Raw genomic sequence first — 23,762 nt, 5'->3', positions numbered from 1 at the left:
GCAACTGTAAAAGGGATTGATTTCCTGATTTTTTTCTTCTGATAGTTTATTATTGGTTTATACAAATGCAACTGATTTCTGAGTATTAATTTTGTATACTGCTACCTTACTAAATTCATTTATCAGTTCTAACAGTTTTTTGTTGGAGTCTTTGGGACTCTCTCTATATAGTATCATGTCATCTGCATATAATGACAATTTTACTTCCTCCTTTCCAGTTTGGATGCCTTTTATTTCATTTTCTTGTCTAATTGCTGTGGCTAGAACTTCCAGAACTATTTTGAATAGAAGTGGTGAAAGTGGGCAGCTTTGTCTTGTTCTTGATCTTAAGGGGAAAGCTTTTAGCCTTTCCCCATTGAGTACGATGTTTGCTGTGGGCTTATCATATATGGCCTTTATTATGTTGAGATATGATCCCACTATTCCCATTTTGCTAAGAGTTTTTATCATAAATGGCTGCTGGATTTTGTCAAATGCTTTTTATGCATCTATTGATATCATATGATTTTTATTTTTCATTTTGTTAATGTGATGTATTACGTTAATTGATTTGTGGATATTGAACCAACCTTGAATACCAGGAATGAATCCCACTTGATCGTGGTGTATGATCTTTTTAATGTGACACTGAATTCAGTTTGCTAGTATTTTGTTGAGGATTTTTGCATCTATGCTCATTAGGGATATCGGCCTGTAGTTTTCTTTTTTTGTAATATCTTTGTCTGATTTTGGGATCAGAGTAGTAGTGTGCTTGGGAGCCTTCCCTCCTTCTGTATTTTTTGGAATAGTTTGAGGAGAATAGGTATTAATTCTTTTTTTAATGTTTTGTAAAATTCATCTGTGAAGCCATCTGGTCCAGGACTTTTGTTTGTTGGAAGCTTGTTGATTACTGATTCAATTTCTTTGGCAGTAATCAGTTTGTTCAGAGTTTCTGTTTCCTTTTGGTTTAGACTTGGTAGATTGTATGCTTCTAGAAATTTATTCATTTCTTCCAGATTGTCGAATTTGGTGGTATATAGTTGCTCGTAGTATGTTCTTACAATTTTCTGTATTTCTGTGGTATCTGTTGTCACTTCTCTTTCATTTCTGATTTTATTAATTTGGGCCCTCTTTTTTTCTTGGTGAGTCTGGCTAAGGGTTTGTTGATTTTGTTTATCTTTTCAAAAAACCAGCTCTTGGTTTCATTGATCTTTTGTATTGTTTCTTTGGTCTTTATTTCATTTATTTCAGCTCTGGTCTTTATTATTTCCTTCTTTGTAGTCCCTTGGGGCTTGTTTTGCTGTTCTTTTTCCAGTTCCATTAGGTGTAAAGATAGTGTGTTGATTTGAGATTGTTCTTGTTTCTTTAGATAGTCCTGCATTGCTATGACCTTCCCTCTTACAACTGCTTTCGCTGCATCCCATAGATTTTGGGTTGTTGTGTTTTCATTTTTGTTTGTCTTAAGATAGCTTTTGATTTCTTCCTTGATCTCAGTTTTGACCCACTCGCTATTTAGTAGCATGTTATTCAGCCTCCATGTATTTGTGTGCTTTCCGGATTTCTTCTTATAATTGATTTCTAGCTTCGTAGCATTGTGGTCGAAGACGCTTGATATGATTTCAGTCTTCTTAAATTTTTTGAGACTTGTTTTGTAGCCTAACATGTGGTCTATCTTGGAAAATGTTCCATGTGACTCGAGAAGAATGTATATTCTGTTGCTTTGGGGTGAAATGCTTTAAAAACATCAATTAAATCCAGCTGGTCTGAAGTGTCATTTAAGGCCACTGTTTCCGTGTTGATTTTCTGTCTGGAGGATCTATCCATTGGTGACAGGGGTGTTGAAGTCCCCTACTACGATACTGTTATTGTTGATCTCTGTCTTTATGTCTGTCACAATCTGTTTTATATATTTAGGAGCTCCTTTGTTGGGTGCATAGATGTTTACTAGGGTTATGTCCTCTTGTTGAATCGATCCCTTTATTATTATGTAGTGCCCTGCTTTGTCTTTTATTGTAGTCTTCATTTTAAAGTCTGTTTTGTCTGAAATAAGTATTGCTACTCCATATTTTTTCTCATTTCCATTTGCATGAAATATCTTATTCCATTCCCTTACTTTCAATCTGTGTGTGTCTTTTGATCTAAGATGAGTCTCTTGTAAACAGCATATGCATGGGTCCTGTTTTCTTATCCACTCAGCCACTCAATGTCTTTAGATTGGAACATTTGGCCCATTCACATTTAAAGTGATTATTGATAGGTGCATATTTATTGCCATTTTGTTATTTGTATTTCTGGTCTTCCTGGGTTAGCTTGTTTTCCCCTTTCTTCTGTTTAAAAAAGCCCTTTTAACATTTCCTGCAATGCTGGCTTAGTAGTAATGAATTCCTTAAGTTTATTCTTTTCTGAGAAGCTCTTTATCTCTCCTTCAATTTTAAGTGGTAGCCTGCTGGGTAGAGCAATCTTGGTTGTAGGCCTTTATTTGCATCACTGTGAATGTTTCCTGCCACTCCCTTCTGGCCTGCAGAGTTTGTGTGGAAAAGTCAGCTTTAGTCTTATAGGAGTTCCTTTGTATGTAACCTGCTGTCTTTCTCTTACTGCTTTTAGGATCCTGTCTTTGACTGTAACCTTTGCCATTTTTACTATGAAGTGTCTTGGTGTGGACCTCTTTGGGTTCAGCTTGTTTGGAACTCTCTGCACTTCCTGGGCTTTTATGTCAATCTCCTTCACCAGGGTGGGGAAGTTCTCAGTCATTATTTCTTCAAATACATTCTCGATCCCTTGCTTCTTCTCTTCTCCTTCTGGTATTCCTATGATGTGAATGTTGTTGCGCTTGATGTTGTCCCACAGGTCTCTTAAACTATTTTCATTGTTTTTTATTCTTCTTTCTTTTTGTTGTTCCAACTGGGTGATTTCTGCTATTTTGTCTTTTTTTTTAATTTTTAAATTTTTTTTTTATTATTGTTAGTTTCATATTTTGCCTTCTAAATTGCTGATCTTATCCTCTGCTTCATCTAATCTGGTGATTCCTTCTAGTGTGTTCTTCATTTAATTTATTGTATTTTTAAATTCTAACTGGTTGTTTTTTATGATTTCTCTATCCTTCTTTATGTCCTCACTAAGTTCCTTAAATAGTCTTATCATCAGTGTTCTAAACTCTGTCTCTGAAAGCTTGGATACCTCTGTTTCATTTAGTTCCATTTCTAGAGGTTTCTTCTGATCTTTTACTTGGGACATGTTTCTTTGTTTCTTCATTCTGGCTCTCACTCTGTGATTGCTTCGATGTATTAGATAGATCACCTAGGAAAAAAAAACGAAAAAAAAAACATGGGGGGGCTCTGCCCGCTTTAATCTGTAGACCACTTGCTCAGCAATAGAGAGACTGGGTGATTCAGCACCAGCTGTTGGGGGGAAGGGCTCAACAAATCATGTGCCAGCCTCCCTCTCAGGCTTACATTGAGCTTCCTGCAATTAGCTGCTGTGTGCTCTGGAACCGTGCTCACCACCAAAAATCCTCACAGGTTGTTACGGGCTGTCTGCTGCTGCAAAAAACCCTCTGTAGCCTGCAGAGGTGGGGGCCTGGCACCAGGGGCTCAGGGTGTTCCCAGCAACACAGCTCTAGGTGGGCGGGACAGGTCCCCAAGGCACCACAGGATGTGGTCAGTGGCCCCCACCAAGTCCGAGCAGCATGCACTCCTGCACCGGCAGCCAACCTGCACAAACCCACCAGGAAAGCCCCAGATCATGCAGGTGAACAGCTCACGGCCCTGCACACCCAGGAAAACTATTCTCAGCCTGCCCCAGTCAGTCACTTGCAAATCAGGCCAAGCAGCCCAACAGCCAATCGCCAGCCTGGCAACTCTGCACTCACAGCGCAGAGAGCAGGGACCCAAGGCAGCGCAGAGAGCAGGGACCCAAGGCGGCTCATGTATTCCCGCGTCTCAATGAACAGCCTGTTGGAGCCGGAGCACTCCCACCAGGCATTTCTCTGGCTACACAGCACAAGCAGTGCGGAGGGTGGGGACCCAAGGCCGCATGCACATGCACACACACACACTCCTGCGCCAATTCTACCAGACCAATGTGGTCCCAGACCTGACCCTCTATGGGAGGACCCAACCCTGAAAAAATGGCGCCCTCCTGTGCACTACTCATGTGCAAGCTCCACACCAGGGGAACAAGGGTCCCAAAACCTCCAGCTCCCATGCCAAAGGCAGTCAGTTCAGTCCTTCCCTGCAGCTTCTGGGCCCCTCTCACACAGCTACTCCCTCCACCGGGGACCGGGTGAGTGCTCACCAGCGAGCAAGCCCGTGTGCCGGCTTCACTGGTTCTCTAGCCACCCTCAGCCTCACCGAATTGAGCAGAGAGAGTCCTCACTAATTTCTGCTGCCAGCTATCATAGAACCCCTCTTCCCTACAAAGTAACTCTGGGCTGGTGAGCTCGGTGTGGGGCCGGAGGCCTCCTCCCCCAACTGGAGAAGCCTCCCCACCGCTGAGGTGTGTCTCTCACAGGGTTCACCCTCTCTCATCTCCACCCCTCCCAGACTTGACGTGGCCTCCTCTTTAAGTCCTTTGTTTAGAGGTTCTGTTCATCTAGTGTTCAGGGGACTTCCGAGGTTGAATGTTGTATAAATTATTTGTAATTTTGGTGTGATCCTGGGAGGCAGTTCGCACAGCATCAGCCTATTCCATCATCTTACTGGAAGTCTCTGCCAATAGTATCTTTTTAAAAATGAGTTTGATGTATAGGATTTCTTTTTTGTTTTATATCATTTTTCTCAGGCTTTGGTTTCAGTTTAATTTGCTTCATAAGCTTTGTTAAGCTTTTCATCTTTTGCTGTGCTCTGAAATTGTTGCGATGACATTACACTTTACTGTTACTTGAAGGTTAGAAGTGATTTACTCATATCTGAAGAATTGTTGAACAGCACTCTTGGCTATTTACTTAAAAGCATTTTAGTTTCTTAGGTCTGTTTTTCAGTGTGTATCAGCATGGAGTTGTAATCCATACTTACAATTCTTTTTTCTAAATTTTGGTATTCCTCTTTAATTTTGTTTTCTCCTCAAAAGAGCCAGCTTTGGGATTTCTTTACCAAGTCTAATATCTTTCTGCTTTTTTAATGCATGAATTTTTGCTTTTACTTTTATTAAAACTTTTATATTTTTTTAGTTTTTTTATTTTTATCTTCCTGAGTTGAGTGATTAATTTATCTTTGGTCTGATTTATTGATGAAAATATTTAGGACTACAGATATGTATGGATTGGGACAAAGAAGTGGTGGCATTCAACACTTTTTGCCTTGTGAGACCTGGCAGCTCTAAGATCTGACCTCAATCTCCAACATCCTGGTTCTTACAGATCTTGGAATCTGCATCAGTATCTTTGTCTACTAACTACATGAGCCAAAAAATTCTCTTTTGAATTTTTACTTGTACTATCTGCAGGATACCTTAGGCTGGATGTTGACTGACATGTTATGAAAAAAGTTTTATGTGCCTGGATAATTATAGAGCTGTTTTGGTCTTCTATCTTATTTATGTTTTCTTACTACTTCCTGTGTTTTGTACCTTTTTTACTTGGTTTGCTCCACCACGGTCATTTGAAAGACATTTAACATATTTTTAGTTCTGCAGGTGATTACATTTAAGTATTAGTCTCTCTGTTGACTCCCCCTATGAAATATGAGGAAATACCTTCTTTTACTGACTATACCCCTTGTTGGTTTTTATTTAGACTGTGATTTCTTTTTCTTTGTGGGTGACATAATTCTATTACCTGGATGCTAGAAAAATTCTTTTCCGTTATGTCTTTGAAAATAGATAGATTTTATTAAGCTATGTCTTGATGTTTTCCATTTGTAATAACTTTTGCTGGTAATATAAATACTTTTGATCTGTAAATTTAGGTATTCATTCATATTTTGTTAATCTCTATCTTTGAATAATTTTGTTTCAAGTGTTTTTAATTATTATTCAAATATTTATTGAGCACTTATTCTGTACCAGGCACTGTGCAAAGCAGTGGGGATAGAGTGTTGAGCCAAACAGACTTGGTTCCCGTCCTCTCGCCCTCACACACATCAGTCAGGCCCCGCTTGGATATCAGTGCACTTTATTCATACCACTGATAGCTCATCGTATTGTGGAGCCGTTTGTGTCTGTCATTCCCAGCTAAGCTGTGAGCTCCCCCAAAAGAGCACTATGTCTTACATTCTATTGGGCAACCTGATTCGTGGGGAGGATGTTAGTAAATAATGTTTGAGTAAATGGCCTGATTTTGTTGAAATGCTTAATCCCAGAATTTCCTCTTAGATTTTGCTCTCTGCCTTCCCAGTACGATCTGTTCCTACCTTTGTTCTTATCCTGTCCCTTACTTGTAATTGTATATGTGAAATTCTTTGCTTTGGATAGTGTATTGTCTCCTACAATATTTTTTCCAGCCAGTGCTCATTTTTACAACTGTGGACATATCTTTTATGTCCATAATATATGTCTCCCTTCTCACCATTGCACCTGCAATTCCAGCACAGGGAACAGTAACAATATTGAAAGATGATGTTTGATTTTATCCAGATTCTGGGTGCTTGCTGATTTTCTTCCTGCCACCTAGTGGCCAAATCAGATTTACAACATGACATAGGCGTGTTGGCTTTTCCTGACTGTAACCAGTGTTTAAATGTGTGATATTACCTGATTAATCTCCGTATTGTTCCTTGTCTTAGTTATTTTAAGGATTTGAATGTTGGTATGTTGGGATTGAGGTCAGAAGCCATTCCTGCTCTGTTATTTTTGTCCTTAGCCATATATTTTTTTTACCTTAAAAACACCATACTAATGCTTACACTAACCAGCTTCAGATTTTAGTCTTACCCTTATAGAGCAGTGTATTTGTTGGCATAGTGGCAATTCTTGGGAAGAAATCTTAGTGTATATAAAATAACATTGACTGTGATGACTGATTCTGAAAGTTTATTAAATCCCACTAAATTATAGGAAGTGTTGAGTAACCAATATTCCTGAGATCTTATTATTCATTCAGAAGCAGCATTAGTTTCCAAAGAGGCCTCAGCAGAGTTCGTCAACTCAGGAGACAATATATAACGATGTCACCGCTCTGATGGAATATGTGTTTGTGTATTCTTGTGTTTTAAAAATGGCTGATTTTTAATTTATAACACGGTAAATAGCAATAAATATAACCCACATTTTAAAAGTACAGTAATTTTTAAGAGTTTAAAGGAGTCCCAAGACCACAAAGTTTGTGAAGGACTTCTGTATGACATAGTTCAATCGAGTTTGCAGACTTGCTTCTCATTTCCTGTTTATTGTAGGGGTGTTGTTGTTTTTAAGGAACTATAACCTAGTCTCTTTTCTGCTGTCTCAGGGAATAGAATAGTTGTGAGTGGCATTTCAGGAAATTATCTCTAAACAGTTCTTACATAAAGGTAGAATATTCCCTAAATGTTGAGGACAGAAGAACTTTCTTCTAACAGTACTGGCCAGAGTGACTCTTAGGATGTGCTCTCATTACTAGACAGGGCCAAACATAGATTGGACAACTATTATGGAGAGTATTTTTAAAGAATGTTGCTGTACTCAAAGGGATCTAATAATATAAGCCCCTTCAAAAGACACTTAAAATCCTACTCTTTTAGGGCTGAAACCACTCTGGCTGCATGTGAATTCTAATCCTCACAAATACAGTGGAGTTCTTGTTAGTTGGTATTGCCCAGTTAAATACTTTCCTGTTAAATATTTTAAAAAACTTAAATGAATTACAAAAATGGATTTTCCAGTTTGTTGATTCTATGTATTTTCTCTCATATAAAATGTGGTATATTTAATCAACTTGCTTCCCTTTCTTTCTCATGTGTTTTGTTTCAGTTGGTCGCATTATGTTTCAGCTCTTCTCAGACATATGTCCAAAAACATGCAAAAACTTCCTTTGCCTATGCTCAGGTAAATGAATTATTATTTCCAACAATAAGTCATGGCTTAGTTTTACCTTAACAGAATAGATATTTTCTTAAAAACGAATGGATTGTGAAATGAGTTTAACAAATAGAAAATATTTTCATTGATATGAAATCAGGGAAGCATTTCTTAAAGGGAAGAGAGAAGAAAGAAATGGTCTCAAAATGTAGGTAATGACAGCAGAGTTGTCCGTTCGATTCCTGGCCTGAGCTGAGCTGCCGCTGAGCTGCCGCTGAGCTGCCAACAGGTGGCAGGATGGCTTAGCTAAAAACACAAAAACAAAACAAACAAAATGTAGGTAATGAAATCTTCTCTATACATTTTCAAAACTGACATGTTTTGGTAGAACTTTACAAATTTCAGTACCTGAACACATTTAGCACTCCAGATTTCACAAGAAATTTAGGATTAGAAGATGGAGAGGCAAAATATACTGAAGTTATTCTTTGTTATATATAATTGGATTTATATTTTTAAAAAATAGAAAAATGGGGAGAAAAAAATATCTATAGTTACTTTCAAAATAGAAATCGCAAATTAAATTTTAAAATCCTTACTTGGATACACACACACATGCGTACACAATCTTCCACCAACTCCCTGATTACAGTCTTTTATTGGAGTGATAACCACTTCTAATCTTTTCTCCTGTAGCATGTGGAGTCTGTACAACACAATTTAACATTTATATGCTGCTTTGTATTATTTATTTCAGAGTGTGTGTGTGTGAAATTGTCACACTGTACTTGTGTCTCTTGCAGTGCCCAACACACAGGAGGGATTTGACAAAGGATTAATTGGATGATGCTTTCCATGGAAGGATGTTGTTGTAGCCAAACTTCCTTTCTTTTTTTTTCCAGGGGAGAAAGGCCTTGGGAAAACAACTGGGAAGAAGTTATGTTATAAAGGTTCTACATTCCATCGTGTGGTTAAAAACTTTATGATTCAGGGTGGGGACTTCAGTGAAGGTAAAGCTAAAAGTTATGCTCTAGTAACTCCATCTGTCAGTTTCTAATATTAATTGTAAATAGCGTGTCACTTATAGTATGATGTAAATATTAGGTGGTCAAAGAATAGTTGTTGGATGAATGAATGTTATAGACCTAGAATGTATGAAAAAGCAAAATACTAAGACATTTTATTTTGTTTTTATGCAATTTTAATAATATTGTAATTACTTGGTGAATTACCTTATGACAGTGCCAAAGTACTGTTCAATTGGTTTTATTCTTTTAGGATTTTATTGGTGTGATTTACTGTTTGAAATACATGAGTTATGGAGATAATTATTTTAATAGTATTTATTGTAATTGGGTTGTACTTCTATTTGAAAGATGAGGTTAATTGAGGATTGCTAAAATTTTGATTATCTGCAACAATTACAAGGCGTTATCTCCTTCAGCAAATTGAAACCATAAATAATTTCTATGTATTAGTATATTTTTCAATTTTCATTATAGTTTAATATAGCTCATTATTTGCAGGTAATGGAAAAGGTGGAGAATCAATTTATGGTGGCTATTTTAAAGGTAAGCCTTAATATTTTATGGTCTCTTGTTTCAGTTCTGATATTAAAGGACGTTTGATCATGTACTTTTAATGAGAAGAGGTTTACTTATAGTTCACTTTTTGCATGAAACTAATGCTGCATGAAAATACTTTATTTGCATGAACTTGGGGATAAATTATATTGTAATATATATAACTTTTAATTGACAAGATTAATTAAGGCTAACGTTATGGTTAAACATGACTTTCAGCATGGAGGTTAGGCAACTATATACATGAAAACTCCTATCTTCCTGCCTAAAACTGTCAACATATTCTTTTGTTTATAGAGAATGTGGTCTTTTGCAAAATGAAAAGGTAAGAGAACGAAGCTCAGTAACACAAACTCCAATTCTGTTCCCTTGCACCCTTCCTAATAAATTTATGGACAGTCTGGGTCAGGTTGTGGTTGGATTTCAATATTGCTTGAAGACTTGGAAAATTTTGTATACTGTTTTATACATGCATCTGTATCTTCTTTTCTTTTCCTGATGGGTTATTAGTTCCACATCAGGGAAAAGAATCTGGTTGTGTTGTTGTTGTTTTTTTTTCTCTTAAACCAAGCAATTTCTTTGAATAAAAGTTGGTATTTCTTCCTCTCTTCAAGGTTTGTATGTTTTCTTTTGTATACTAGAACTATATGATTGTGTATTATTCCTACAGTAGTAGCATTTGCATAAATCTAACTATTGCACTTGCCCCAAAAAGCCTTAGAAAAGTCAGTTGCAGAGATTTATAATGGGATCCAACATGACTAGGTTTTAATGCCATGATAGTTTCAGTGTTATAATAGTCTCTTATATTTCTTTTGGGGGAAAATGGATTACTACTCTTTTTCAGAAGCCTGTTCCCAAGGTAATCATTTTTTTAAAGTTTTCTATGTTTCTGTTTGTTCTAAAGAAAGATTTGTTTGTATGAATGTTAAAAGGAAATTTAAATTCTCAAGATATTTATGCTGGAATGAAAATAATCTCTAAGTGATCTTTATGATGGAGTTTTTCCTTTGAACTAGTAAGAAACAGCTCTTTAGCTGCTTCTATTAGCATGCAGCTTTGAGACTAACACTGGTCGGCCACTTCAGTGTGGCACTCCCTGTGGCAGATACTTATGTATCTTAAAATTGTATTTTGCCATTTATGTTGTTCTTACTGGTCTCTTTCTTAGATAATTTTGTGATCCTATTGATTAGAAGGAATCCATATACTTAATTTAGGCACGTCCCTACAACTTAATTTATGTAATTTTTTGGGTTTTTTTGCTGTCATAGCCTAGCTTCAATTCAGCCGAGTAATAAATTTACCATATAGAAATTAAGCACATAAGAGGATTATTAAGCTTCTCTCATGCATAGTGCCTTAGGCAGGATAATTGGAAATTTGGAGGAAATGAGCTTTACTAGACATTTTTCTAAAATTTCTTTACTAGTTTTCCCTGAAAGTTATAGTGTAAATATTATTTAGCCAAAATATGTTACTACTAAAAGTGACTGTTCTAAGGCTGTTTGTATAAAGTATTAAATATATGTTCTTTTCCTCAAGGCTTTAAGTAGTGTTTTTTGGTCATTTTATTCTTTTGTTATTTGGTTAGTTAAAAATGTTTTTTCTAAATATTCAGTCAAGTATCTGTACTGACCAGAAGAGGAATTTCATCCTTTGCTTTCTATTTATTTCTGTGAACGTTATACTTTAAAAGTGGCTTGTAACTGGAGACTGACGAATTTGTGTTTTCTTCAAACAGATGAAAACTTTATTCTCAAACATGACAGAGCGTTCCTTTTGTCAATGGCAAATCGAGGGAAACATACCAATGGTTCCCAGTTTTTCATGTGAGTAGGCATAATTCAGAGATGAGCTTTTCTTAAACAGAGAAGCGCTGTTCATGAGAAAGATGTTATAGTTAAACCAAGTTTAATGCTAGAATTCTGTCAACTTGGGTTGTATTTTTAATTTCTAATGTTACAGTAACTGATAAATTCTGGCAACCACCTCAGCGTTCAGCAAATATCCTGGATTTGAAGAATGGTACTTAAAAGATGTAACTTAAAGATGTACATTATTTTAAAAATATGTTATCTTATGAAAAGGAATTGGCTTTGATTCTTAACAAATTTAGGGGCTCGGTTTACCAAAGCTGGATTGGAACATAAGCTATTGATGAACATTTAAAAGTTGTTCATTGACTAGGACTAGATGTACCCTTGACATGGGAAAACAGTTGTTTTGAATAAACCATTGTATGGTTGCTTTTTCTCTTACTGTTGCTCTCTGAGCCAATTTGAGAGAGATACCATTAGTTCCTGATACTATATAGAAATATGTGATTTGCTGTCGAGCCAGCATTTTAAAAAACTCAAACCTTATGAGATTTCCGTGCATAATTGAATTAATCCAATGTTGCTGTCATTTCCACCAAAATTTATGAGATTATCACTCAGGAAATTTCAGGATGCTACATTTGCTTTTAAAAAAATAAATACCTTTATGTGCATACACAACCAAAACTTCACTTATTTCTCATCTGAGAGACCTTTGGCATACTTTTAATTATATTCTTATCTACAGCTACTCTAAAACCTATTTTTATTATAATCCCATGCTATAAAATATGAAAGATCATTGTCTAGCATAAAGTTCAAGGATTTAGCTTGGAAGTAAATCTCTACAATTGTGCTATGTATATTGGAGAAGTATTTTATCTATGGTTTATCAGAAAAACAATTTTTTGGGGAGATCATCTTTCTGAATGGATGAGTATGAATGGCGCTTCCCTGTCCTTAAAGGAGTTCATACATAATAAATCTCATTTTCAACTTGTCTGAAAAATAGATGTCCAACATGATCTGATAAAGTTCAGATAAGGGGCATTCTGCTCCAAAGAATGTCCTAAAAATGGAAAGCTGGTAGAAGATGGTAATGCTTGGAGTGTACAGGAAAAAAGGAAGACCTTAAACAGTTATTCCTATATCTTGTTTTGATCCCAGAAAATATTACTTATTATACTTCTTTATAGAGTGTTTTTCTATTCTTTATCTTCTTCAGGGCCAAAAAAAGTAGCGGGAAATATTTTGAAAAGCTTCTTATTTGGTAATTAAATATAGAAGCTGTTTACTCTGTTTGAGTTTTCCCATTTCCATTTTTAAGCTTATCTGAACTGAACATGATAAACTAATGATTCATTGGTCAAGAAGCTACCATCTGAGGGCTCTAAAGTTTCTTTTAGATTTCCTTGTTTTATATTAGTACATGTAAAATTTGATTTATCAGGTAGCAGCAGCTTCTTCCCATTGTTGCTTGCCAATTAGCTTGTTTATAAAATGTTCGAGTTACAACTGGTGCACCTACATACATGAATTAAAATCCAGTATATGAGATTCTCCCTTCAAAAAACTTAGTGTCTTGTTTCTGTGTTACTTAGTACTTGCTTAAGTCTTTCCTAAGAATGTTTAGTATTAAAACAGAATTAAGGCTATTGCTTAATTTTACAGCAGACTGCTGTTTTTGATAAGGAAAGCCAAATCAAAATTTTAACATCAGTAAATTAAGATTAAAATGTTTAATCTTGTTTTTATAATTGACTGTAGATGGCATTAAAATCACTGTGAACCTGTGATTAAAAGAAAATCTTCTACTTTTAGTTAGAAATTTACTTCTGGAAATGAGTTTCCAGTTAAAAGTAATTTTGGAGGTAACAGAGTGTTTTTTGCACCAAGAAAAGCCTCATCTCTTTTTTTTTTTTGAGAAGGTTTTATGACTGGTTTTTTATTACTGGCTAAAAGTACCAGTTCCTCATGGGTTGCAGTGTAAAAATAAAACGTTCACATTTCTAAACAAAACATTTCCTTGCTTTTATAGAAAGGATAGGGAAAATGGAGGTGGTTTTTCTCATAAAAGAAAACAATCTTTGAAAATCCATGTCTTACAAATCCAAATCCTTTTGAAGTCGGAAGTAGTAAAACAGTATAATGCACTGTCTTCAAGTTGTGTACCTCATCACAGATGATAGATCCAGAAGTTGAGGTTTTGAGGGTTTGTGGTCGCAGAACTATCTGGTGGCTCCCCGGGCTTGTACCCTCTTCCCACGGCACCGTGAGCAGCAGTTCTGCAGTTTGAATAAGAAAGGATAGCGGAAGAATGGATAGTACAATGCCAAGAACTGCCTTTATGGTTCCTGTTTTAGAGGCTTATATGGGCTTTTAATATATTCTTGCAAATTGTATTTGTAGTTTTGTGTTCTAAATCTGTTACTTTGCAATTCCTAAGGAGTAAATTTGGTGCTATTAGTGTGACTGTTTTCAAAATGTTCCTCAAGGGTTCTTGTGCTTTGTGCAATAACTATTGTCTTCATTACTGACCTGTTTAGAGCCTCCCTTCCTGTGCATGCATCATTTTTATTATACATAATTTTGCATAGATTGCTTTCTTTGGGTGGAACAGTTGATGAGCATCGGGTTTTCTTCTGCGAAGCTCTTTGAAATTTTGCAATAACTGCTTAAATCTATTACTGTATTAGTTATAATGATTTTGTTTTGGGGGTCCTAAATAGAAGAAAACTGATTCTTTTTGGAATAGTACTGCTCAAAAAACATGAAAGAAGTGATACACGGCACTGTCTCCATGAATCACTGAGGAAATAACGGTTCATATTAAGGTCTTTTTGAAGGAATTTAAAGGCAGTAACCAAGTTAGTCAGTGTTTAGTCATTTTGTTCTTTTTGTTTTAAGCCAAAGACTAGGAAGAAACCACAATAAAAGCTTTAGAATTATAAAGTCTTAGAGTGGAGAGGATTTAGAGATCATCTAGTCAAACTTTTTCATTCTATATATCGTGCGAAATAAAGAAGAAAAACCATATCAAGTGCAGGTTATAGATATTTTATTCATAATCTAGAAGAAATTGATGGAAAAAGAATGCTGCACAACTGTGAGCTATGTAATCTATTGACCACTCCGCTCTGAAGTTATTTTAATTAGGCGTTAGAAGCATCAGGCGATACTGGAAAATAAAATGACAACACAGGAAAACATTTTCCTTTTCCTTTGGCTGTTAGTCATAACAGTCTAGTAATTCTGGCCCTAATTTTCATTGTCTTTGTAAACATAAAAAAGATAAAGAAGATATTGCATGAAGTAGTCATGAAAAAGATTCGGTAGGTGGTTCATAGCTTTATAGTAACTATTCTCCTGGCTTAGAGCACTAACCTAGATGTCAGGAGGCATTGGTTCTAGTTTTGTTTACTATATACCTTGAGTTAGTTTTGTGTTTTCTATTTATAAAGTATCTACCCCACTTTCTAAAATAAGGTACATATTTTAGTATGAAAATGTAAACATAAAAAGAAGCAAGTTTCGTAGGTTGATCCTAAGTTTCTGAACATGTGGAGTGATTTATATGCAAACATTGTCTTGCCTAAAGGAAATAGTTGTAATTGCCCAATTTTCATCAGTGTGAAAGGTGCTGCAGAGAAGCTTTGGGCTCACCTTGCCTAAATCAGGACAGCAGCAGGCTCCTCATCCGCTGCTGTCAGAACACTCTTAGTCTGTGCAGCCCTTGTGCCACAACCGTGGAGTGAGTAGAAAGACCTGGCCAGCTCTGGAGAGCTGTCTCTGATTGGCCACTGTCGGTGGTCTTGGTGATTCTAAAAAGATACGAAAACAAAATAACACAGAAAAGTCAAACTTGGCTTTAACCAAAAAGTGTTTGTTATATTTTCACAGTCGTAAATAGGACTATGGGAGGAAACAAAAGAATGTGTTCTGTCATTTAAGAATCAGACTTGCAAGAGGCTGCTTACCTGAATGGCAGAGAAAGGCTGCTCATTGCAGAGTGGTGAAGCAAAGGGAGTTGGGGGGTTTGGTTTTAAGGGGTTTATAAAGCTGTATTAATGTTTTGGGTAGCAAAAGTAGTTTTGGGTAGAAATGCCTTTTCCCTCCACATATTCATGAAATTAGTGTGAGAAGAAATACTAGTAAGTGTTAATAACCCAAGAAATTCTAGCTTTTTCCTTCTGTTTTCTTTGGGTGTTGCCTTCATATGTTAATTTCAAGACTTTTCATGAACAAAGATGTTCATGAAACTTAACCATAAGCCAAGTTCTCTGAATATCAAGTGTCATCTCTAACATTCAGTCTTAATGTTACTTAGTATGTATGTGATGTGTATTGGTGTGTATTATGTTAACATCAGCGCTGAGTTTTTGAAAGCTCTTCTATTTGGTGACTTGGAACACACACGCAGAGCACTGTAACGTGGCTTGGTTAGTTTCTGTTGCCCTCACACAAGCTTTGTCACTCTGTACAGTCCGGTGCATCTTCCATGATGGTGTGATCGTTTCGGGAGTGGAAGGGAAAAATTGCATGTTAAAGGCTAATTAGACAGAAATCGGTGATCTTTTGTTTCTTTCACCCATGCTACTTTACACCTAGAGTCACTTTTCTTTACATTCATCGAAAACACCACATTATTTGAAACATTGTGTGTTTTTTACAGTAATTCATGTATCAATGCATTTACAAGAAATTAAAGCTTGTTTTTAAGTATTTCAATATTTAATATGTCCAAAACCCCTATAAAGAATTCTGTCTACTGTATATAATATGGTTTTGGGCCTGAGTAGTAATAGATATGTTTAAAGTATAATAGAGTTAAAATTGGTCAGACAGTATATATTCTTTGAACAAAAAAAATGTAATGGGGAAAATCAGAGGACAGGAAAAGGAAGTGCTGTGGCCAAGATTGACAGCATATCTTATACCTTCATCTCTCTTGCCTTTTTCTCTTTTGAGAAGGTCATTAAAATTCTAGTCATGCTGCTTTGTTATTTTTTATTATTATTTTCCATGATTAACATCTACAAAGTGTATATACAGTGGCATCGAACAGTAACTATAGTCCAAACATTTGCTCGTTACCTTCTGATAGTGGTCTGTTGTGATGTGTAACTGAAGAAAGTTTTCAAATGTAGAAGCATGAAAAGGTCTTTAACTATTTGAAGTGAATTAGTGAAGTTCCCTGAAATTTTGTTTGTTTTGAATTCTCTTAACTCAGTTCTTCCCATTGAAATCTTTGCTTTCCACCGGTGTGAAATGCTCCTGGGCATTCAGGTTTATGTTCATGTACGTACTCAGGATACATTATTCTCTTTTTGAGAAAGACTATAGTTGTAGCTAGATTCTAGGACTTGTGAAGCACAATGCACTGTTTTGCTAATAGCTATTATTCACAGTCTGGTGTTAGAGTGTCCAGGATCTGAGCAGATTCTCAACCACAACGCTTTTCTTAAGCATAAGTCATCTCTACATACATGCCTATGTGAAAGAAAATTTAGAGCCCTCCATTTTGAAAAGCTTTCTTGCTTTGCATAAAATTTGAAAATATTTAATTTCAAAGTTATATTGATATTAAAACATAGATTCAGTCTTGTCTTAAAAGTGTATTACAATTTATTTCTTGCCATTTTTGTGTAAAATTTACAGAAAGAGTGTTACACCGTGCCCTCCAAAGGTAATGTCTCATTACTCTAAGGCTCTCTCTCTTTTTCTTTCTTTGCCTTTATCTCTTTAATCCTATTGTTATGTGCATTGAACAATTTTAAGAAAAGAAAAAACTCTGCTTGATCTGTGTGGCAGCAATACATGTATGTAAAAACAAGTGTGTTTTATTGTTCATGGTTAATCCTGGGAAGTACGTTTTAATTTCAGTGATTTATTTCCACCAAGTTTTCACACATCTTCAGAATGGGAGTGTTGTATTATATATAAGGGTTTTAGATCTCATTTCAGTACAGAACTGTTCATTTCTGTATAAGGCCAAAAGCTTCCTTGATAATGGTGTAAAAACGTACAGAGTAACAACGACACTTTTCAATTTCTAGGATCTACAAGGTTTAAATGAACCCTTGCACATATATTTTTAAAATAGACTCAAGGGTTGGGAGAACTGGAAAATCAGTGTTTAAATGACAGGAGAAAATTGAAATGTGAAAATATTGAAAGCTTTTGTAATTTGAAATGTTCTTTGTGGTTGTTTCTCCTGTATGTGTGTTTTTATAAGCATGAACATGTTTATGAGAGTCTCTGGCCTTCTTAAGGTCTAATTTACTGAGCTTATGTCACCACTGCATGGGTTTTTGCAACTGTATCGTTTTGAAAGCTCAATACAGTTAAGCGTTGTTGGGGTGAGATCTCTTTGTCCATTTTTGTGGAACTGAACACACCATTCCCCTTTGCCTGTTTGTAACCCCATTTGGCAACACCCTCTGTTTGTCCATGTCTTGTGTCAGCCCGGTGCCAGTACGCCTGCCTTACAATGTGATTTCTACTCCTGGAACGTAGAAATCCTGAGAACCCCAGAGCACTTCTTTTTGTCAAGATCCTTTCAGTATTCTTAATATGTTGTCTAACCCATTGAAGGATAGTATGCATTTGTATTTCTGCATTCTGAATTGCAGATGTGAGTACTGGACTTAATTATTTATACCAGTTTAAGCACAGCGGGCCAGCTGAAATTTGTCCTTGAAAGAATTGTTGCTGTCTTCAGTTGTTTTCTTCACTATCTCAATAAGGGACCAAGTTCATTTGTCTTCAGTTTTCATTTGAATTAAAAACAAAATAGGAATCTGTCATTGAGGTAGCTATTCTGTCTTCCAATTGAGTCTCAAGTAGTATGTTGCTACATCACTGCAATTAGCTAAAATGTTTTAATCTTACCATTTGCTCCAAAGGTTTGCCATAAGATGGTTTTTACAGCACTCCTATTAGCTAAGGTGACAAATTGAATTGGGCTCTGTGTGTTTTAGGAAAATCTGGAGGCTTTCCCCTAATACCAGAAGATTGAGAGTTGTGAGAGAAAGCATCATGGAAGGAAGATGAATACATTTAATCAATACACTATTCATTGTTTTCACTGCTACGTATTTAAGACTGATTGATCCCTTACATTGTAGAACATTTTTACCTTAAAATTTTTAATCTCTTTACATCTTTCATACAGTGGAATCACTGTCTAGCGTATGGACTGATTTCTTTCCACTTTAGCGTGCTTTGGTAAAGTTTTATTGTGGGAAGCACATTTCTTCCTTAAAGTTATTGTCCAAGGTAGTTTCTGGATGTTAGTTTAATAATTTAAGCATTAGTGCCTCACCAGTTTGCTAGATTTTCTTTTTTCTTCTTTTTTTCTTTTCACTGTTCTTATTCATTTTTACTGTTACATTGGCTTGAATTACCACTTCTCAATCTTCTAAGGAATATTTGAGACTAGTGGTTTTAAAACTCAAGATTCCCTTTAAAATTCTGGAACTTCTTAAGTTGACATTTTAATTTTTTAAAATTAATTATGTAGTGGTCTTACAAAATTGAATTTTCTTAATGTAAGTGTAAGTGTTACACTTCTTCGTAGAATAGTTTTTAGCATTGTGAAGGTTAAATTGTATTTTGTTTACTTACATGTCTTAGAATTGCCTTAAAAATGAATATAAAAATTGATATGGGAGCTTCTAATACAATTAACTGCTTTAATATGGCCTGATCTCTAGTGACCTTTCTCTCAAATCTATTTCTCATTCTCATAAACTTAAGATGTTTGTGGTGTACACTTCTGAGTCTAGTTATATCTTCTTTCGATTTTTTTTCACTACAATTCACAAGTGTGAAGATCTGTGAAAATGCTATGGGAAAATCAGCTTGAGTTCAAAAGATCTTAACCAAATGTGCCCCATGGCTCCCCAAGAGTGCCAGTCTGCCGGTTTGTGACTGTGGAAGAAGCCGGTTGGGTGTTGTCTGGGACATGGGAACTTGGAATGTCTGTAATGTTACACAACATTATTCACGTGGCTGTCAGAAGTGTGGGCAGTTGGAAGGTTTGCTCCCTGTTGCATTTTAAGAGTTGCTGTGAGTGGCAGAGCTTCATCTCAGGTGAAGGAAGAGGGGCAGGAGGTTCTGGAAACAGGATTCTGGAGGCCTCCCTCCCATCTGCCTGCCTAAAAGATGCAGACTGACTCAGTGTTAGAAACCATAAGCGCTCACACGCGCTCAGGCAGCACATACACAAATAGAAGAACTCATCTATTTAACTTTTCTCTCCGTAGGACAAATGATAGGTACTTTTTATCCTTTTTTAATTTTCTTGGTAAATTTTGAGTTTTTTGTTGCTGTTTTGGATTTGAGAGTAACTTGAATTTTAATGTCTATATTTCAAGCTTAATTCATATGTATACATATAGTCTTCATATTGGAGAAATAGATACAATTTTATAATTCATTATAATCTTGAGGGTTTTTAATCAGTAAAATGACAGTATTGCTGTTTTTAAGGTTTTTTAAGTTCAGTTGTATGTGTTTAACTTTTTCATCTATCTTTTATCTTTACCTTTTTGTTCTCCACATGCTGTGCTTTAAACCCACTCTGTTCACCTGAACACCTGTTTTGGCCGTCTTTGTGTTGATGTTTATTACACAGTACCACAAAACCTGCTCCGCATCTGGATGGGTAAGAATTATGTTCTTATTACCTTGGGGAGATGTTTGGGTGGCCAGTCCAAGACAGATGGACCATGGGTGAACCCTCAAGGGGACACTCTTGATCACTGAGCCAATCTCTCATAGCCAAACCCTTCCTTAAGGATCACAGGGTACAGTAGCCTCGAGACCCGTGTCTCTCATGTCACTGAAGGGGTCTTTACCGGGGCCCATAGATGGGCTTCTCAGCCGTGTACTCTTGGGCGACCCTGTAAGGATGGTTTCTGAGTATCAAGTATAGTCTGACAGTTACAGGACTCTTTACCATAAAATAGTTAAGAACCATTGTTTTTAAAGTCAGAAAACTAGGGCCCAGTTTGAATAATTTGTTTTGTTTTTTCCCCCAGTTCTAATTTCTTTCTATTGCCTCATACATCAAATACTTTGCTTTTATTTTCTGGTCTATGGACATGTAATTTATAACAATTGTCTTGATTACTCCTCATAGCTTAATTATCAGCAAACCAATTCTTCCTTGAATTTGTGTTGTGACAGGGTGCATGTCGTCTTTGGACTAGTTATTTCCGGTTTTGAAGTAATTGAACAAATTGAAAATCTGAAAACTGATGCTGCAAGCAGACCTTATGCAGATGTGCGAGTCATTGACTGTGGGGTGCTTGCCACAAAATCAACAAAAGATGGTAAGAGTTTTTGGTGCATAAACGGCGCTAGGATACAGGTAACGCATGTTGAAGACTTAACTTGGATTTCAGTAGTGGGAAAACTAATACAAATGGTATAGCAATAGCCCCAAGACCCCCTGTGTCATACCCTGTATCTAGTCCATCAGCAGATTTTATCAAACCTTACCTCTTCTTTTTACTTCCCCTGCGGCCAGCCTGGTCCAGACCACCAGTATCTCTCACGGGGGCTTGGCCGCATAGCTGTTCACTTTGCTTCTATCCTTGCTCCCTTGTAATCTTCCTTCAGCAGCAGTAGCCTTTCCTAACTGGTCTCCTTGTTTCTATGGCCCTCGGCAGTCAGCCTTAAAAGCAACCAGAGTGATCCAGGGCTCCCCTCTAACTCAGCCAAAGCTGAAGTCTTCACAGTGGTCTGTGAGGCTGCCTGGCTCTGCTGTTTCGGACTTCTTCCCCCTCGTTCATTGTCATTATCTTCTAGCCATGCTGACCTTTACTCAGACATGCAAGCACTCGGGGACTTTGTGTGGCCGTTCCCTCTGTCCGGAACACCCTTCATTCAGATAGCTGCCTGACCCGCTCTGCTCCCTTCAGGTCTCTGCTCAGATATTATCTGAAATCGCCCTGGACTCTCCCTATTCCCTTTACCGTGGTTTTTTTTGTTTGGTTTTTTTTTTTTTTTTCCTCCTGTTTTAGCATTTCTCATTTGTCATACTATGCAGGTACTTATTTTCTTATCTGGCTCCACTAGAATATAGTGTTCATGAAGGCAAGGGCTTTGTAACCTTACAGTCTCACCAGCAAACTATTATCAACTTGAAAAAAGTTTATTTAAATTTTGTTCTTAGTTTGCTATGCATAAAGCATGTTTTACAATACTTGGTAATCACATTTTTTACCCTGAAAGGTAGGTACTGAAATCCAGCGCTAATATTTTTGTTGCTATTTCTTCAAAGTTTTTGAGAAAAAAAGGAAGAAACCAACTCATTCAGAAGAATCAGATTCCTCTTCAAATTCCTCTTCGTCTTCAACATCATCTTCAGAAAGTGAAATTGAACATGAGAGAAGCAGAAGAAGGAAACACAAGAGGAGGCCGAAAGTTAAACATTCTAAAAAGCGACGAAAGGAAGCAAGCAGTTCAGAAGAGCCAAGAAATACACAGACAGTGAGCCCTAAAGGGTATGTGTGAAGTCCTGGTGTACTCCTACCTAAACAGCAAACTCCCCGGATTAAGGAAAGTCGGTGTAACTCCATAAACTTAGCTTTACTACCTATTATGGAAAAAGGATCGCATTTTTTTTACTTTTAATCTGGCAAATCTAGGGGTAGCACAGACATTTCGTAGCAAAGATTTATGTGTTTTCAAGTGAAAATAATCCCTGAAACTCTTCAAAGAAAAAAGCTAGGATTCATTTGACAGTTTTCATTTCACATTTTTAGTACTGTGGGTTTTCACTTGGGTTGATGTTTTAGATGTTCTTTGAGAAAATTGTATAAACCTTTTGCGTGAACCTCGTAAGGTATCAGTAGTTTTGCTATTTCATATCTAATTTTATGTGCTTTTATTACTATGAAATGCAAACATTACACATTTTAATTGATGACTTGGTTTGTTCTCTCTAAGTCACTCTGAGAGGAGTGATACCAGTGAAAAAAGGTCAGTTGACTCAAATGCTAAAAGGGAAAAGCCTGTGGTCCGCCCAGAAGAGATTCCTCCAGTGCCTGAGAACCGATTTTTACTGAGAAGAGATATGCCCCTTGTCACAGCAGAACCTGAACCGTAAGTAGGATGGTTAACCTATTATGTTTTCATTTCTGATTGGTGGTTCCATCAGCTCATTGCAGTTCTACATTCATTTATTGAGCATGACTCGTAGTTAAAGCACTTGAAAGATACTGTGGGAGACATCAGATAAATGGATGACATGCACCCAGCCTTTCAGAATTCACGTTCTAGTAGGAAAGCGGGGCTGGGCAAGTTGGTCAGGGGACAAGTTCTTCCTGGAGGTTTAGGAAGATTTCATTACTAGTCTCATTTCCTTTTTATTAGAAGTGAGATTTTGGTTGTCAGAATAGGGTTAGTTGAACTCTTTGGATCCAATCGAGTGATAAAACATGTGTTCCAATTTGAATAGTGCAAAATCAATTGCATAGCAGTTGGGGATATAATTCAGTATCATACTCGTAGATATGTTAATGTCATTAACTTCCACAATGATAACCTCTCTACATTGGAAAACCTAATGTGTAGCTTTAGATTTCTTCTCAAAAAAACAGTATTCGATGTATTTTGTATATTAGACTCAAGTTTAGAATTATTAAAAGAAATGTGTGTACAGTGAACTGAAATATAATAATATTGCTGGTGTAATTGATAAGTTTCCTGTGAAGAGTTCTATCAAAGGCTGAGAAGTTATGTAGATCTCCCTGTTGACAATCAGTCCTCTATCATGTAGTTCATTAAATATTTTTAAAGCCTGGTATTATCTCATTTTAAAAAGCTGTTACAAAATGAGATGTGTCTTTGCATTAATAGCTTAACATGCTGATGTTTTCATTTTTAAAAATTCTGGTTTGTGAATAAATTTTAGTGGGACCCTTCTTAAAATACAAGACATCAAGTTCATTCATCAAATTTATTTGGCTTTCAGAAGGTAGGAAATTTGAAAGGTCAGTTTCAGTGTCAGAGGGCAGGGATCGGCAAATTCTGGTCTATGGACTAAATTTAGCTTACTACCATGTTTTTTGTTTGTGTGTTTGTTTTTGTATAGACCATGAACTGAAAATGGCTTTTATGCTTTTAAATGTTTGTGGGGAAAAATCAAAAGGAGAATAATGTTTGGGGATATGTAGAAATTATGTGAAATTCATATTTCAATGTTCATAAGTAAAGTTTTACTGGAACACAGCCACATCCATTTGTTCACAATTTTCTTGTGAACAAGTAGTTGCAACAGAGTTTGTATGTGGTACTGTCATGGCTTTGCACTGCTGCTTGGTGCACTACACGTCAGTGATGCAGTTACAACTCTCCAGTAGTTCACCTGCTACACATATAACCCACGTATGTGCACAGATAGTTTCAAAGATGAAATATGTAAAATCTCACTCCAGAT

General features: G+C 36.4%; 1 protein-coding gene across 10 annotated transcripts in view; it reads left to right on the top strand.

The window, feature by feature from the left end:
- Positions 1-23,762, top strand: part of NKTR (natural killer cell triggering receptor) — a 55,623-nt gene that overhangs the window by 14,087 nt on the left and 17,774 nt on the right. For 6 of the 10 annotated variants that reach the window (XM_019633526.1, XM_019633518.1, XM_019633541.1 and 3 more), the window contains exons 3-10: positions 7,861-7,935; positions 8,811-8,918; positions 9,435-9,479; positions 11,236-11,323; positions 19,950-19,979; positions 20,504-20,649; positions 21,603-21,825; positions 22,271-22,426. In XM_019633526.1, the coding sequence (XP_019489071.1) occupies positions 7,861-7,935; positions 8,811-8,918; positions 9,435-9,479; positions 11,236-11,323; positions 19,950-19,979; positions 20,504-20,649; positions 21,603-21,825; positions 22,271-22,426 (871 nt within the window). The other 4 variants (XM_019633568.1, XM_019633576.1, XM_019633594.1 and 1 more) reach the window with 4 other exon arrangements.

This window comes from Hipposideros armiger, unplaced genomic scaffold (assembly GCF_001890085.2).
Source record: "Hipposideros armiger isolate ML-2016 unplaced genomic scaffold, ASM189008v1 scaffold_18, whole genome shotgun sequence".
Classification (NCBI taxonomy): domain Eukaryota; kingdom Metazoa; phylum Chordata; class Mammalia; order Chiroptera; family Hipposideridae; genus Hipposideros; species Hipposideros armiger.
This window is presented reverse-complemented; position numbering and strand designations above follow the sequence as displayed.